The sequence below is a fragment of the Protopterus annectens genome, chromosome 12.part0 (assembly GCF_019279795.1).
Source record: "Protopterus annectens isolate FY-2018-M chromosome 12.part0, PAN1.0, whole genome shotgun sequence".
Lineage (NCBI taxonomy): Eukaryota > Metazoa > Chordata > Ceratodontiformes > Protopteridae > Protopterus > Protopterus annectens.
The window spans coordinates 940146043-940161565 of NC_056746.1; the positions used below are offsets into that span (position 1 = coordinate 940146043).

General features: G+C 39.3%; 1 protein-coding gene across 1 annotated transcript in view; it reads left to right on the forward strand.

Annotated features, from left to right (window-relative positions):
• LOC122816231 (piezo-type mechanosensitive ion channel component 2-like) overlaps positions 1-15523 on the forward strand; it is a 1381906-nt gene that overhangs the window by 231989 nt on the left and 1134394 nt on the right. Inside the window, exon 7 of the mRNA XM_044088974.1 lies at positions 4827-4916. Within this exon, the coding sequence (XP_043944909.1) occupies positions 4827-4916 (90 nt within the window). The remainder of the gene's footprint in view (positions 1-4826; positions 4917-15523) is intronic.

The window sequence follows — 15523 nt, forward strand, 5'->3', positions numbered from 1 at the left end:
AGAGATTCAAGAGTCTGAATGTGAATAGAAAAATGCAGTGAACTCAGGGATTTGTCCTCAGATTTCTGATTCAGACTCAGTGGAGAGCTCACTTTCTGATTTTCCCTGTGGAGGTTTCTATTTCTATGAGATTATTGCTAGAATGCCTCAGTGTTTTCAGTGGAGAACACTGAGGTTTCTCAGTCCCTCAAAAAATATTATGAGTTGTTACAGAAGGATTTTCCAGAACCAACACCCGTTCCTCCTGTCCTGCCTGCTTTAGAAGATGTCTATCTTACTGCCTGCATACTTTTGATAGTCAGCCAGCTGTCCCTAAAAAAAGGCAGATAGGATGTATAAAGTTCTTCGGTCTTTTAGGTTTCTATACACTATTCCCAAACCTTAGCAGCTATAGCCTTAGTTGATGCCTCTGCTGCTAAGCACTTAGTTAACAGCAATACTACTCCTTCTAATAAGGATGAAAAAGTTAGTGATAGGTATGGGAAAAAAGTGTACATGTCTACAGCTTGGAATTTCAGAATTTTAAATTGTCAGGCTCAGCTCATATGTTAAAGTTTACTCTGACATATTGTGAAAGTTTGATGAATATTTTATCAACAGTTTCTTACGAAGAAAAATTTGCTTTTAATAACTTAGTTTCTTCTATTGTTCAGGTCACTGCTCATTGTTTGCAGAGTGTGTGTGTGTGTGTGTGTGTGTGTGTGTGTGTGTGTGTGTGTGTGTGTGTGTGTATGTGTATGACTCTGTTGATACTTCTTCCAGAGTTATGGTCACTGGTATGGTTTTAAGGATGTTTGCTTGGCTGCATTCTCAGAACCTTCCAGATGATGTTAAAAATGAGATTTTAAATATGCCTTAGATAGTGATTTAGTGTTTGGCACCTCTGGTGCAATCATGATCAAAAAGTGTGATGAAAAGAGCAAGCTGATCCACGGAAGATTTTTCAGCCCTCCTTTTCCAAATTGTCCAAGGGATTGTCTTTCTCCACATACAGTTTTGGCAAAAAACAAAATAAATAGCCTCAATAGAATTCAATTAAGCAGACATTTAAGAAGTGGCAAGGCAGCTCCAAAAACAAGTCTCAAGCCTCCTGAAACCAAGGACACTCCAACAAATCTGAATGACTATTCAAGAGACCTTGTGCCCCCTTCGACCTTGGCCATCTTTTTCTCCTAGAAAGTCTGAATCTCCATTTTTCTTTTTGGCAACAGATTGTTTCAGACAAATGGGTTATGAAAAATATCAGGGTTACAAATGGCAGGGGGAGGAAATTCTTCCTTTCCAGGAGGTAATTCCTTATCCTGCAGATCAGACTGTTTTGTTTCCATCTGTTCTTCAGTATGTGCTGTCCCAAGGAGTGATGGAACAAGTTCCTCCATCCTAGGTGGGGAAAAGGTTTTATTCATGGATGTTCCTAGTCCCAAAGAAAGAAAATGTTTGGAGACCAGTTCTGAATCTTTCTTTCTTCCTTCTTTCCTAAACCTGTTTGTGATAGTGCCCAAATTCAAAATGATGTCACTTCACAATCGGTTGCCTCCTCTTTCAAGATTCCTGGCAATGCTAGACTTAAAAGATGCTTATCATCACATTTCTATTCATCCAGACTTTAGGTGTTTCTTAAGTTTTTGTGTGTCTTCATTACATTATCAGTTACTCTTTGGACTATCCACTGCAGCAAAAGTGTTCACACAGTGTCTAGCTCCATTTATAGCTCAAGGCTACAAGGTATCCACACTTTTCTGTATTTTGATGCATTGCTTATCTTTGCTGACTCTTTTTCAAAATGTCAGGAATCTTGAGAGATCTCTTGCACAAGCTGGGATTCTAAGAGAACATTCAACAGTCTTTCATGAGTCCCTCATATATGATTGTGTTCCTGGGTTGTCAACTAAACACCTCAGTTCAAAGAGTTTTTCTTCCACAGGAAAAACAGTTCTTTATTTAGATCTATTTCTATAGTTTTCCACTAAGACTTCAGTCACTCCAAGGGAATACCTCCGGATTTTGGGTCTCATGGCATCTATGATTCTCTCCACATGAGAAAGATACAGCGGTATCTGAAATCTCTGTTCCTAGCATAAACACCTTTTATTTTTTTCAGATCCGAGTACTGGAGTTTGTCAGAAGAGAAATCACTTGGTGGAGACAACAGATATCCTTAAATCAAGGTCTGCCCTTCTCCCTCTGTGCTCCAAAGCAGTCTGTCACCACAGATACTTCAGACTTTGCTTGGGGAGCAGTTTCAGGAGAGATAAAAGTGCAGGATGTGTGACACCAAGGACAGACACTAGTACATAAATAACAAGGAGATGCCTGCCCTGATTAAGGCACTAAATTCTTTGAACCATCTTTGGTCCCCGGGACATCTTCAAGTGGTTGCAGACAATACCACAGTGATGTGGTACATGAACACGCAAGGGAGGACCAGGTCATACCCCCTTTGCAGACTAGCTTGGACTATAGTTTCACAATACAGTCTCACTCTGCAGGCATCCTGCATTATGTCAGAGCAAACCTGTGTGGCAGACAAACTGAGGAGGACCAGGATAGACCCTCATGAATGGAAACTAGATCTGGGGGGTCTTCCAAAATTTGATCCATCTGCGGGGAGTTCCTCAAGTACACCTCTTTGCTTCCTCTCAGAACAATCAACTGGCAAACTTCTGTTCCATGACTCCAAGCAAGAATGCCTGGAAGGCAGATGCTTTTTCTTTTCTTTCCTTTGGACAGGAATGTTCCTGTATACCTTTTTGACCTTTACATTAATATCCAGGGTATTCTGAAGATTCAAAAGGAATCCCCCAAAATCATTGTGGTGACTCCCTTCTAGCCTAAGCAACTATGGTTGTTCCTTTTTTGTAAATGGGCAGGGGCAATTACACAAGTTGCCTCAAAGAATGGATTTACTCACACAAGAGCAGGGGTGTTTGATACATCCCGACATCAGTAATCTTCAGTTGGCTGTCTGAATGATAGGGCCTTAGTTCCTTTTAGGCACCTATTTTCTGAGGACATGCAGCAGGTACTTATGGAGTAAAGAAAGCCTACTATTAGCAGATGGAAAATGTTTTCTAGTTGGTGCCAACATCATAGTCTGAACCCATTCAGGTCTAGTTTTTCCTCTGGTTCTACAATAATTGTGTGAGTTGCTATCATATGGCCGTTCTTACTCCTCTATCACAGTCCATTTATTCACCATTTCAGTATGTCTGCTCATAGATCCTCCTCTTTCAAAGCAGTCACATGTCAAAATTTTCTTGAAAGGGGTTTTGCATAAGAGGCCTCCAAGTAAACTTGTGGTCCCTCCTTGGGATCTTAATTTTGTGTTAGAGAAACGAACACTTGTTACATTTGAACCAGCTAATCTGGCTGACATGAGGTTCTTAATATGGAAAACAGTTTTATTGATTGTTCTGTCTTCTGCAAGAATAGTGTCTGAGTTGTAAGTTCTTATGGTGAGTCAGCTCTACCTCATTTTCCACAAGGACAGGGTTTCTTTGAGAACTAATCCTTCTTTTATGCTTAAAGTGCTATCAGAGTTTACTTTGTCAAACTATTCATCTCCTTGTTTTCTTTCCTGAACCTAAAAATGAGGGAGAAAGGATATTCCATACTTTGGATGTCCATAGGCAACTCAGGTACTATCTTAACTGAACTGAATCTTTCAGATCATTAGATCAATTGTTCATTGCTTGTGAAGGTAAGAAGAAGGGACAATCCATGTCAAAACAGACTATTAGCAAATGGTTGTCTAAGACTTATACACACCATGACAAATTTATTCCAGGCAGGGTCAAGGCCCACTCTACAAGGACCCTGGATTCTTCTTTTTGGAAAGGGTAGGATTCTAGAAATATTCTAGAAGCTGCTACTTGGTCTTCTGTACATAGTTTTATAAAGATCTATAAGCTAGATTCCTTCTCTAGTTCTAGGTCATGCTTTCCTAGGACCATTCTCTAGGGACTCCAGGACCCTTCTCCTTCCACCTCCCAAATATAGTTAGCTATGGTAATCTAGCTATATAGCTAAGGCTAGTGCAGCAGTGGTCAATATGAAGAGCATAGTACAGTTATGTAAGTTGAGCTTACCATAACAGTAGATGTTTGAATCACTGTTGTAGTAGCAGCTCCCTTTCTCCCTCCATCCTCCTTGTTTTTTGGTGTGTTTTTTTATGCCAGGGTGTGGACATTTACTTTTTTGTTATTCCTAGACTTGTCCTTTCAGGGCTCAGCCTCCCAATCTCTGCTGGCAGGAAAGTTCAGAAGGGATAAGCACCCAAACTTGTCTTTTAGTCAGCTCGGCTTGACCTGCTTGACAGTTTGGGCATGTGGAAGGTGCTTTTAAGCTTTGGAAGCCGGCTGCTATATCCTTGGCAGGAAATAACCTATATATAACGTGTGCTGTTATGGTAAGTTCAACTTACACAACTGTACTTTCTCATTAACAGTAGCAATCACGTTTAGCATTGCAGGTTTCCAGAGTCATCTTACTCCGTATTCAGTATGTATCAAATGTGTTTTGTAAAGTTGTTCTGTTGTTTATACATGAGCATTAGGTGCACACCTGCTTCATTTGCATCAGAGGTATGCTCAGCACTTGTACACTGTTGACAATGCAAACGGGTGCTTAGCAGGCCAGTGATGAATCGCGTATCACATTAATATGCCACAGACACAGTAAACTAATGTCCTACACTGCAAACCATGCTTATGAATCTGAACTAACAATCATAATAATAAAATATATTCATAATTATAAAGCTAAAGTTCACAAAAAGCTGCTAATGAATAAAATAAACATTTTAAAATACATTTTGTTTTGCACAGAAAGACAGCATAAATGAGATCCCACTTCAAACCATGCAACAAGCTGATCTAGAAAATGAGCTGTGGTCACCAGGATATGACACAGAAAAGGTAACCTTTATTATTGTAAACTATGTATTTAAAGCATGAATGCTGTTTTAAGTATATATTATTACTTATTATAAAAGGAAAAATACCAAGCCTAGTTAGGATGTACTGTCCCATGAATTAGTTTACAAAACTAAATAATTTGAATCAAGCTACAGGTTTAAGGCACACAGCTTCATCGGGTTGCTCAGTGTCTTTATATGAAAAGATTTTTCCTTATTTCCTTTGTATAATAAAACATTTTTGCTTTGATTTAGTTCCATAACCTTCAGCATTACAGAAAATAGCTCTAACCACAAAAGATGCTCTACACATAGAGACTACACATAACCCTTTTTCTTACCTTCTCCAGCATGTTATTTCTTTCCACTGTCTGTACCACCCTCCTGATTTCATTGCAGTTGTAACAACAATACTTCCTCAATAATTCTGATTCTGGTGTGCATTCTCTCTCTGTCTCTTTTATTGCACTTGCTTTTTGTGGCATTGTATTTAGATAAAGGTTAGTATGTAAATATTGCATGGAATAATTGCTGCTATTTGCTTAAATGATACCATCTAAATGTTCATTATACTATTGTATTCTCTGTATTTACCATATTCTAAGTATATGACTGCTATGTTGCTGTACTGCTACAAGCTTGAGTTTAATAGTGCTTTCTTTTTATATGATATATCAGTTGTGGATTCTTTTTCTCGGTGATAATATTCACTACATTTGATTTTTATACACATGACAGTTCTTTCCATGTATTTTTGCATGAAAATTATATGTTATTGGAACTTGACTATTTTATTAAACTGACCTATTATAACTGGACAATGATGAGAATGCTCAGCACTTTTAGTGAGAGACCACTGGTCACCCTCAGATGTGGGGCATGTCCCCACTGTGAGTTTATTGATGAATCCAGGTATTTTAAACACCCTGGCCATCCCAGGCTGTGTTCTACATGAACTGCAGAACAAACTGGCACCCCACCTAAGTACCATGTTCAATCATAGCCTCACCTCAGGCTTTGTGCCCACTGAATGGCGCACAGTGACAATTATCCCACTTCACAAAGGGGGAGCCACCACAGACCCCAGAAACTACCGCCTCATTAGCCTAACGAGCCTGGTCTGCAAGGCTATGTAACGTATCATCATGGAACTTATAAACAATGACATTGGTAATCTCCAAACTCAGGACCCCACCCAGTTCAGGTTTGTAAAAGTCAGATCATGTCTCCTAAACCTGATAGACTTCTTTGAAGCAGTCACTAAAGCCGTAGATGAGGGTAAGGTGGTTCACACAGCCTATCTAGATCTCGCCAAGGCTTTTGACACCATCCCCCACTCTGGAATTATAGATAAACTCACTAAACTAGGTATAAATCCCTATGTCACAAGATGGGTTGCCAACTGGCTCACTGACAGAACCCACACTGTGAAAGTAGCAGACTCCAAATCCAACTTCAGACCAGTGACTAGTGGAGTACCACAGGGTTCAGTCCTGGGTCCTCTCCTGTTTGGTATCTGCTTCTCTGAAATACAGGCCAACACAGAAGGTCTTTGGCTCACGAAGTTCGCAGATGACTGCAAAACTAGGAGCCGTAATCATAACTCCAAAAGATGAGAACATCCTACAAAAGGGCCTCACTGAGACAGATGCCTGGTGTCAAAGCCATGGCCTCAAGCTGAATGCCAAAAAGGGCATTGTCATCCCTTTTGGTAAAAACTCAGTACCCATGAACTACCACATAGGCGGTAGTCTATTTAACACTGAAAGTGTGATAAGAGACCTTGGGACACAGGTGGACAGTAGTCTCTCCTTTGATAATCACATCGCCACAGTAGTCAGGAAATCCTTCTACATGGCACACCTCATCACAAAAGGTTTCTCATCCAGGGAAAAAAGAGGTCATTGTTCCCCTCTACTCGTCACTCATTAGACCCATTATAGAGTACAGTGCCCCTTTTGGTATGTACTTCACAAGACATCTACAGCAACTGGAAAGGCCACAGAAATACCTCACAAAGAGGATTATCGGCCTCAGACAGATGCCCTATGCAGATAGTCTCAAAAAACTGCAGCTTTACTCCATTGCATATCGCCTACTCAGAGGCGATCTCTGCCTAACACACAAAGCTATGTCAAACCCAGAGCTTTTAGACATGCTCCACATAAAGAAATCCCAATCCCTACGAGCTACATGGTCTAGGGACCTAAACCTTGTCATCACAATAAACAGAACATTCTGGAGGGATAGATTCCTGTCCCAGAGACTTCCCATACTTGGAACAAACTACCTGTCTATATCAAACAAAGCTCCTCATTAGCGCTCTTCAAGAAAAATCTTGATGATTGGATGGGAGATAGGAAATTCACCACGGGGATCACTTCTGTGGCTCTGCTCAACAGTGGCACAGGCAAATCATTTTCTTGGGTGGCAAAAGCCAGGGTACCTTTGGCTAGTCTTATATAGGCCCTAGGGCCAATAGCCTAGTACCTACCTATGAACCTGAAACAGGTCATTTGTGGAAACTCAGGACAGCAGCAGATTGTAACACCAAAAATGTTGTATATGTGGCTCACTGCCGCATGTGTTTCAAGTTCTATGTGGGCAAAACTAATCGTTGCCTCAGGGAACGGGTGAGGGATCATGCTATTGCACCAGGAAGGGCTATGACTACAGTGCCTTAGCCAAACACACCCTGCAGGAAGGAAATGAGCACACTTTTTTTATTTCAGGTTTTGCATGTATTGCTTGAACATGGTAGCCTGAGGGATTTTGTTAATAGGACACAGAATGTAGAATTGCAGTGGATTTTGAGACATGGGGCACACCGTGGACTTGGTTTGAATGACCGCGTCCCGTTGAAGCCTGTCTTGAAGTCAAGAAAGTTAAAGTGATTATGTGTATATTGTTTGTGAATATTTTAGATGTATTCCTTTAATGTGTGTAGGGTTACCTTTTTAATTGGGTGGGTGTTGTCTTACGTTGATAGGATGATTACTGACTATTAGATTGTATAAATGAAGTCTTGGTGATGTGTTTTGATGTCTGAAGAAGCAATGTGGATCATTGCGAAAGCACTTACCTACCAATAAACTACTTCTTGCTTTTATTATTATTGTGTGCTATGTTTCTGCCAGAACTTTTGTTGCACTTTTTGCTGCTTATTTTTTGGTTTGGTTTGTCGGACACTTACTGCTTGAGGACTGGTTTGCCTTTTTGTTATTTCTACTTCTTGAGGTTCTAGAGGCATGAGTATTTTCTTGAACTCTTGGGCTTTTGATCCAGTAAATTTCCAAGTATTCAGCCTAGCTCTCTGTTAACTTTAGAGCCTTCTCTGAGCAGTGCATGCATATAAATGTGGCCCCTGTCATTTATGCTGTGGAGCCAACTGCCTCACTGGGTATGACTTTTCAAGCTCTGATTGCACCCCGAATGCCTATCCTTACTAGGAGTATGTCTACCTGAGTTTCATGTTGGCTACTTTTGTATGTGATTTTGTGACCGTTTCTCTTGCTGAACCATGTGTTTGCCACCATCAAGCTATTTTCCAGACAGTTGTCTAGAATAGCCTCTCTTTCTTTATTCCTCCTGTTTTTCACCCATGTCAACATAGGCAGTCCTCATATCCTGTTCTGTCTGTCCCAATATGAGCATTCAGGTCTCCAGCATTATCAACACCAACTAATGCCATCTTGCATTATTTAGTAGGCCCTGCAACTGATACTTGACTGAACTCTTCCTTGCTACCACAACCCTGCGGTAGGGCATTGGGTGAGATTATGAATACTGTCATATCTTTGCACTGGAGGCTGATTGCTTTGAGTCTATCACTAATTCTGATGGCATCCCTCACTGTCTTCAGAAGACTCTCTTTCACCACATTTCCCACATCATTTCTAGTCTATCCTCCCCTGAGTAGTAGACCATGGATCCCAAGCCAAGTGGCCTTGTTGAACTCTCCTTCCTTTTGTCTCCTGTTTACTGAGGACGGCCATTTCCCTCCTTACCTTCATGTCATCCACTTCCAAGCTGCATCCTGTCACTGAACCTATAGTGAGTGTAGCAATCCTTAGTTCATGATTGGCAGTTTGATTGGATAGGAAAATTAAAGAAAGCATGGCTTCTACCACTTAGCCCATAATCGAGAAGAACAGGCTGACTGAGGAATTCACAATAAATTATAATGCACTACGGGTAAAATTGTTGCCAGCAGCCTGTCCCATACATAATGTTGAGCAATTGCAACTGTAGGCCTGAGCAATGGCTATTACTTGAATTTATTTTGAACTTTTTGGTAGAAATCTGGGACTGAAGACATTCTGCCCATGTCCACTGATGTTGTGGGGTGGAGAATCGTAAGGAAACATCAAGACAAGGTGAATTGTTGTCATCCCCTTTGGGAAAAACTCAATTCCCACTAATTACCACACTGATTGGAGTCCACTGAACACTGAAGGCATTATAAGAGATCTGGGGACACAGGTTGATGGCAACCTCTCCTTCAACCAACACATTGCCACTGTGGTCAGAAAGTCCTTCTATGTGGCACATCTCAATACCAAGGGTTTTGCATCCAGGAAGAAAAAGGTCATCATCTCTCTCTACTCTTTCTTCATTAGGCCAGTCATTGAGTATAATGCCCCATGTGGCATGTACCTTGCTAGACAAATGCAACAGCTGGAAAGGCCACAAAAGTACCTCACGTAGAGGATCCTAGGCCTTAAACACATGTCGTACATGTTCATATTCAAAAAACTCCAGCTGTTCTCTGTTTCATATCATCTACTAAGAGGCGATCTCTGCTTGACTTACAAAGCCATGTCTGACCCATCTCTGTTAGAAATGCTATATCTAATGAAATCCCAATCCCTCCGCACCACACGCTCCAGAGACCTTAACCTCATTACCACAATCAACAGAACATGCTGGAGGGACAGGTTCATTACCCAGAGACTGCCAATGCTCTGGAATGGACTTCCTATATATGTCAAGCAGAGAACCTCACTGGCCCTCTTCCAGAGAATTCTTGATGAGTGGACGGGAAATAGAAAGTTCACCCTGGGGATCACTCCAGTGGCTGTACTTGATAGAGGCACTGGGAAATAACACTTGGTGGCACGATGCCAGGGTATTTCTATGGGCTAGGCTTGTAAAGGCTCTAGGGCCATTAGCCTAGTACACACCTATGAACCTATGAATTGTACAAATTGTGGAACTGGGGTAGGTAAACTGTAAGGAACTAAGAGAATAAGAAGGCAAAATGTTTTAAGGTGGATTTATAGATCATGTTATGTCTTGAAGGCTAGATCAGGTGAGAATCTGGGAAATTTATACGTCTGGTCTGTATGAGTTGCAGATATTTCAGTTTTAGGATGTCTAGGTGACAGAGATTACTCATGTTGGGTGTAAATACATATGAATATTTTTTGATTTGTGTGTGTGTGTGTGTGTGTGTGTGTGTGTGTGTGTGTGTGTGTGTGTGTGTGTGTGTGTTTGTGTATGTGTGTGAAAAAATATGGGGAGATAACAACTGGCTGTGTGCTGGGATGAGGTAGTGTAGTTTGTGAGTAGTATAAGAGATTGGAGCAGGGTAAATACAATTATGTTTAAGAGTAAAGTGAAGGACTTAGTGTAAGTCTAAGTAGACATGAATTTCTAAATGAATGTGCTTATTTTTAAGGGTAGATATTTTGCATATGGAGAAATCTAAGGATAATGGGTTCTAGTTATTAATGGGCTAAAGGTGACAGAATGAGAGTATGATGAAGGGGATCTATAACTGTGCTGGCACATGGGCGGTAGGGGAGTAGGGTGGGTGATTATAGGCTCTGCCCCCCCAGCGTGAGCCAAGAACAAACAGTGGAGTTTCAGGGCAGTAAACTGGAGGTGAGGATGCACTGCTTTGCTCTATGGGGGCTGCAGTATGTTCAGGCCTGATTCTTACCACAGAGAGAGAGAGAGTGTGTAGTTACAATAGAATCAGCTATATGGTAGTGGCAAACAGTCAGATGCATCCAGGCTAAGCAGACTATTTACTCTAAGTACACTATAGTCTTGTGTACTAGCTATATGCAGCTAAGGTTGTATGGCTCTGAACTGCAGCAGTAAAACATGCTACTAAACTGAGTCCTCGATGACCTATGGAAGGGAAAGCTCTACAGACTGAGGGGAAAGCAAACTTGTGGGGTGGTAGACAGATAGCAGGGCTGAGATGTGTCCTTCTTGAGGAAACCTACTTTAAGGGAGATAGGGAGAGAGTTTATATGTACAAGAGTACAAAGGTAAGAGAAACAAACACAGTTTATGTTTAAGACTTTAATTTTAAATAGGTGCTGTGGTAGGAGTAACCACTAGGGGTGGCACTAAAGCACTACTTTGGTACTCATTTTATCAGTCTGGGATAGTAGAACATCTGCTCCTGCTTCATTGTTAGTTTAAGGAAATATACCAAAGTATGAACCTCATAATGCAGTTCATGATGGGTACAGCTCACCAGTGGTCAAAAGGAAATAGATAAGCATTGAAGCCCTATTTATTTGTCTGACGATGGGGATGAGAAGTACAGCCACTGGACTAACCTCAGTAGCCATAGTGATAGGTGGTATACTATACTGGAAAAAGACACAAATTAGGGAGGTTGTAAAATACACTGATCAACATTAAGAGGAACTAATTCAGCTGATTGGTATAGTTAGTAATTCCACACTTCCTTAGTATTTGAACCAGTAAGCAATGTTTGTAACTAATGTACCCTTAACAGTAGATGTAATTCAGTAAGTTGCTAGTGCAGTTGAAGACTGATATGTCTGTATGTAGCACAGTTTCAGTAATATAACAACTATGTGATGTTTTCAGTTTTATTTCTTAATTTAAACAAAAAAAAAACATGTAACAAAGAAAGCCAATTGGGAGTAGCAAAGGAGTGATGTTTTAAAGATCAGAGAGATAGGAAACTGGAAGTAAACATCTTGGAGTGGTTGAAATCAAATGAAGACTGGTGCATTTGGGGAGAGGTACAATATAAATAAGATTGCAGTTGTTTTTTTTTTTTTTTGGATGGAGTATTAAGGCTTGATTAATATAGTCTGACATATAGGACTAGCATATCTGGAAAAAAAGGCTGTGCTGCTGTTACATTATAGTTGGAAGCTAGAAGAGATACTTAATGTACATGGATGTTGGTTATTATGGTATAGAAGGTATTAAGGAGGTTTAATGCAAAGAAAGTAGTAAAAGCTACAGAAGAATAGAGTCAGGTCCTAGTAACTGTGGTAGCTATAAGCACCCAGGAGAGTATTTGTTTAATACCTAGATGTTCTAAGAAGGGACAGCAACCGATGCAGGACCCAAGACTTTGTTAATCAGGCCGACTGAGGGCTACCTGCAAGCAGATAACCCAAATGTAATGACTGCAACAGTGAATACATTCATACATCTACATTTATGGTACGTGTACACAACTGTACTATATACTATTAGGTCATAGTGTTACAGAATATTTGCATGCAAGTGTCTTTGCAATACTTTTGTTCATCTCAGAGTGGAAAAAGATGTTCCCAGCAGTAGATGTTCAATGCTGGAAGTGTGAACAGTGTCAGCCCGTATTTTTGATCCAGTTCAACTTTAGCAGCAGTTAAAATTGAATTAGATGTACTGCAACTTTTCATCTTGATTTACATATTACAAAACATTTACTGTGAGTTGAAAGAATGTACAATGTTTTTCTTTTTTGTTAATGTTAATGTCTAAAAACAATTGCTGAAAGATGGAAATGAAAGACCGTGCCAGAGGTTAAAATGTGGTAGTGATGGTAAATAAATTAAAGGATAGAAAAAGTTGATAGAAAAGAAAACTTCTTGGCAAAAGCATGCTTCATATTGATTACCTTGGAAAATCTGTACAGAAACAAATAGGGACTGTGTTGTGTTCAGAATGATTAATAGAATTAATATAAAATAAGGGAATCCTTGCTTCAGTGCATTGAAATAGATGGTTAAAATATAGCATGATAACTAAAAGAATCAGTCAGAGGATGTTAGACACAATTGGAAAGAGAGTGGAAAATCAATTTACAGTGAAACAATGGGAGGACATATGTATGGCTCACAAGTATGCAACAAAATCCAGAAGGTTTAGGATCTTTGCTTGGAAGTGTTTGCACAGGTATTTTCTTACCCCAAGCAGACAGCAAAGAATTTTCCCTTAGATAGACAGAAAATATTGTAGATGTGACGGGGAAGAAGGTGGTAACTAACAACATGTTTTATAGGAGTGTAATGAGTTAGCAGATTAAAAAAAAACTGGATTGTACTTTGTCAGAAATATTGGGGAAGCAAATGACAGTAACTAAGGAAATGATTTTTTTGAGCTGGAACACAGGACCCAAATTGCCTAGACATAGTTTGGCTATGTTCATTTCTTTTCTGTTGGCTGCCAAAAAAACAGTTACTAGAAAATGGAAATCAAAATCTAAACCAACAGAAGTTGAAACAATGACTATCACAAAAGAGATAAAAGAACTGGAAGAAGGATATTTGCTAATGGGAAGGAGTAAATTATATAGAAATACATGGCATCTGTGGGAGCAACACATGCAGAATAATGTTCAGGAGGAGGAGTGAGGTTTAAGAAAAGGCTGGAGTTGAGTGATTTATGCAGTATTGGACTGAAAGTTGTAAAGAAAGAAAGAAAGAAAACATGTATGTGTGTAAATAAAAAAATATGGTTTGTTTTCTTTCTTTTAATACATTTGTCTATATGTCTTAAGTGATATCTTAATAAAGGTGTATAAAAAACAAAAATCATAAATGTAAAAATTAGCTTTATGTAGAAATTCAGCCAGGGAACAAACTATTGTTGTTCAATAACTGATTAGGCTTTCCTTCTTGTGAGATGATTCTGTAAAAACTTTAGCTAACTCTGATGTCAAGAAGGTGCCAAAGGAATCATCATTTGGGAAAAGGTAAAATCTTCATCGTATAAACTATAAACAAGAATGTAATATGTGTACATATGTTTTTGGAGTGACTTTTTTGTTTGTTAGAATTTTTTCTAAACTGTTTTGCTGTGTCGTGTTGAACAAATAAAGATGTATTTTCAAAAAGAACAGTGCACCTTATTATAGATCAGTAATTTGTCATGGACTGATTCACATGTGAATATGATAGTCTGAAACTAAATGCTAAAAATGCATTATTGTGTCCTTTGGGAAGTCATCTACCCTAGGGAACTACTACATTGATAATATGCCCCTAAAAGTTGACCCAGTTGTTTAGGATTTGAGAATTTAAGTGGACAATGACTTAACTTTTGACTAGCATGTGTGTATTGTACGAAAGTCCTAATATATTGCACAGCTTATAAACAAATGGATTGTATCTAGCTCTGGGGATGCCCTTGTCCCCCCTTTACTCAGCCCTAACTAGGTCAGTTATTGAATATAATGCCCCTTTGGCATGTATGTGTCTAGACACATGCAACAACTTTAATACCCACAGAGATATCTTACTAAAAGGATACAAGGCCTAAACAACATGTCTTACATGGACCAACTCAAAGCCCTTGTCACTATACTCAGTATCCTACAGACTGCTAAGAGGTGACCTGCATCTGGCATACAAGGTATCCTCCGACACATTACTGATGGATTTACTGCACATCAGCAAGTCAAATGGCATCAGAAATACTCAGTCTTAGGATCTAAACCTCTTCTACAACATCAACAAAACAGTTTTGAGTGACTCCCCATCCACATAAAACAAAGTTCATCCCTGTCTATTTTCAAGTTCAACATAGATCAATGGATGAGAAACAGAAACTTTACCCCAGGACTGCCCTCTGTACTACTAATGGACAGATGCAGATCCTAAATGCTTTATCTCATAAATTGGTCCTCTGAAATTATCTATGGTATGATCCCGTTTATTCTCATTAAGGGTAATATATAATTATTGGCCATGGGGTGGTTAAGACCAGACTATAACCAAATGGGATAGGTTATTTCAAGCACAAAAAGGGAAACTGACTAGGCTTAACATGGCCTGCAAGGGCAGGTGCATTTGTACTTACCTATAAACTTATGAACCTATGAGCATATGAGATTGCTAGAGATATTGTTGCATTCCGGATAAGTACTCAATGAATTCATTGTAGAACTTTACTGATCTGCAGTTCATCTGTTTTGCAATAGAAAAAAAAACACTTTGTTATTTCATTTTCCTATCACAAGTCCAGAAGCCTTGCATTAAGGATTACTATTCTGGTTATGCATTACCAGACTACCACTGGATGAAGGTGATATTTTAAGTGAAATAATAAAAATAATTTTCATATCTAATAAATATGTGCTTTAACCGTATTGATATTGAAATGAACCAGTATAGTATATGTATTTGCAAAAAAAATAAAAAGCACAATGGAAAGTTAATATAGGCAATATAAATTCCTCCCTTTATTTAAATGATTACAAATACAGGTGTGGAATCTAGACTAGCATGCTTTACACACTATTACTGCTGTTCAGTTCCAGTGCAGGACATCATGCATCGTTGACAAATGCTTTCTCTTTTTTTTTTTCAAAAACATTTTTATTTTGTTTTCATTATAAAC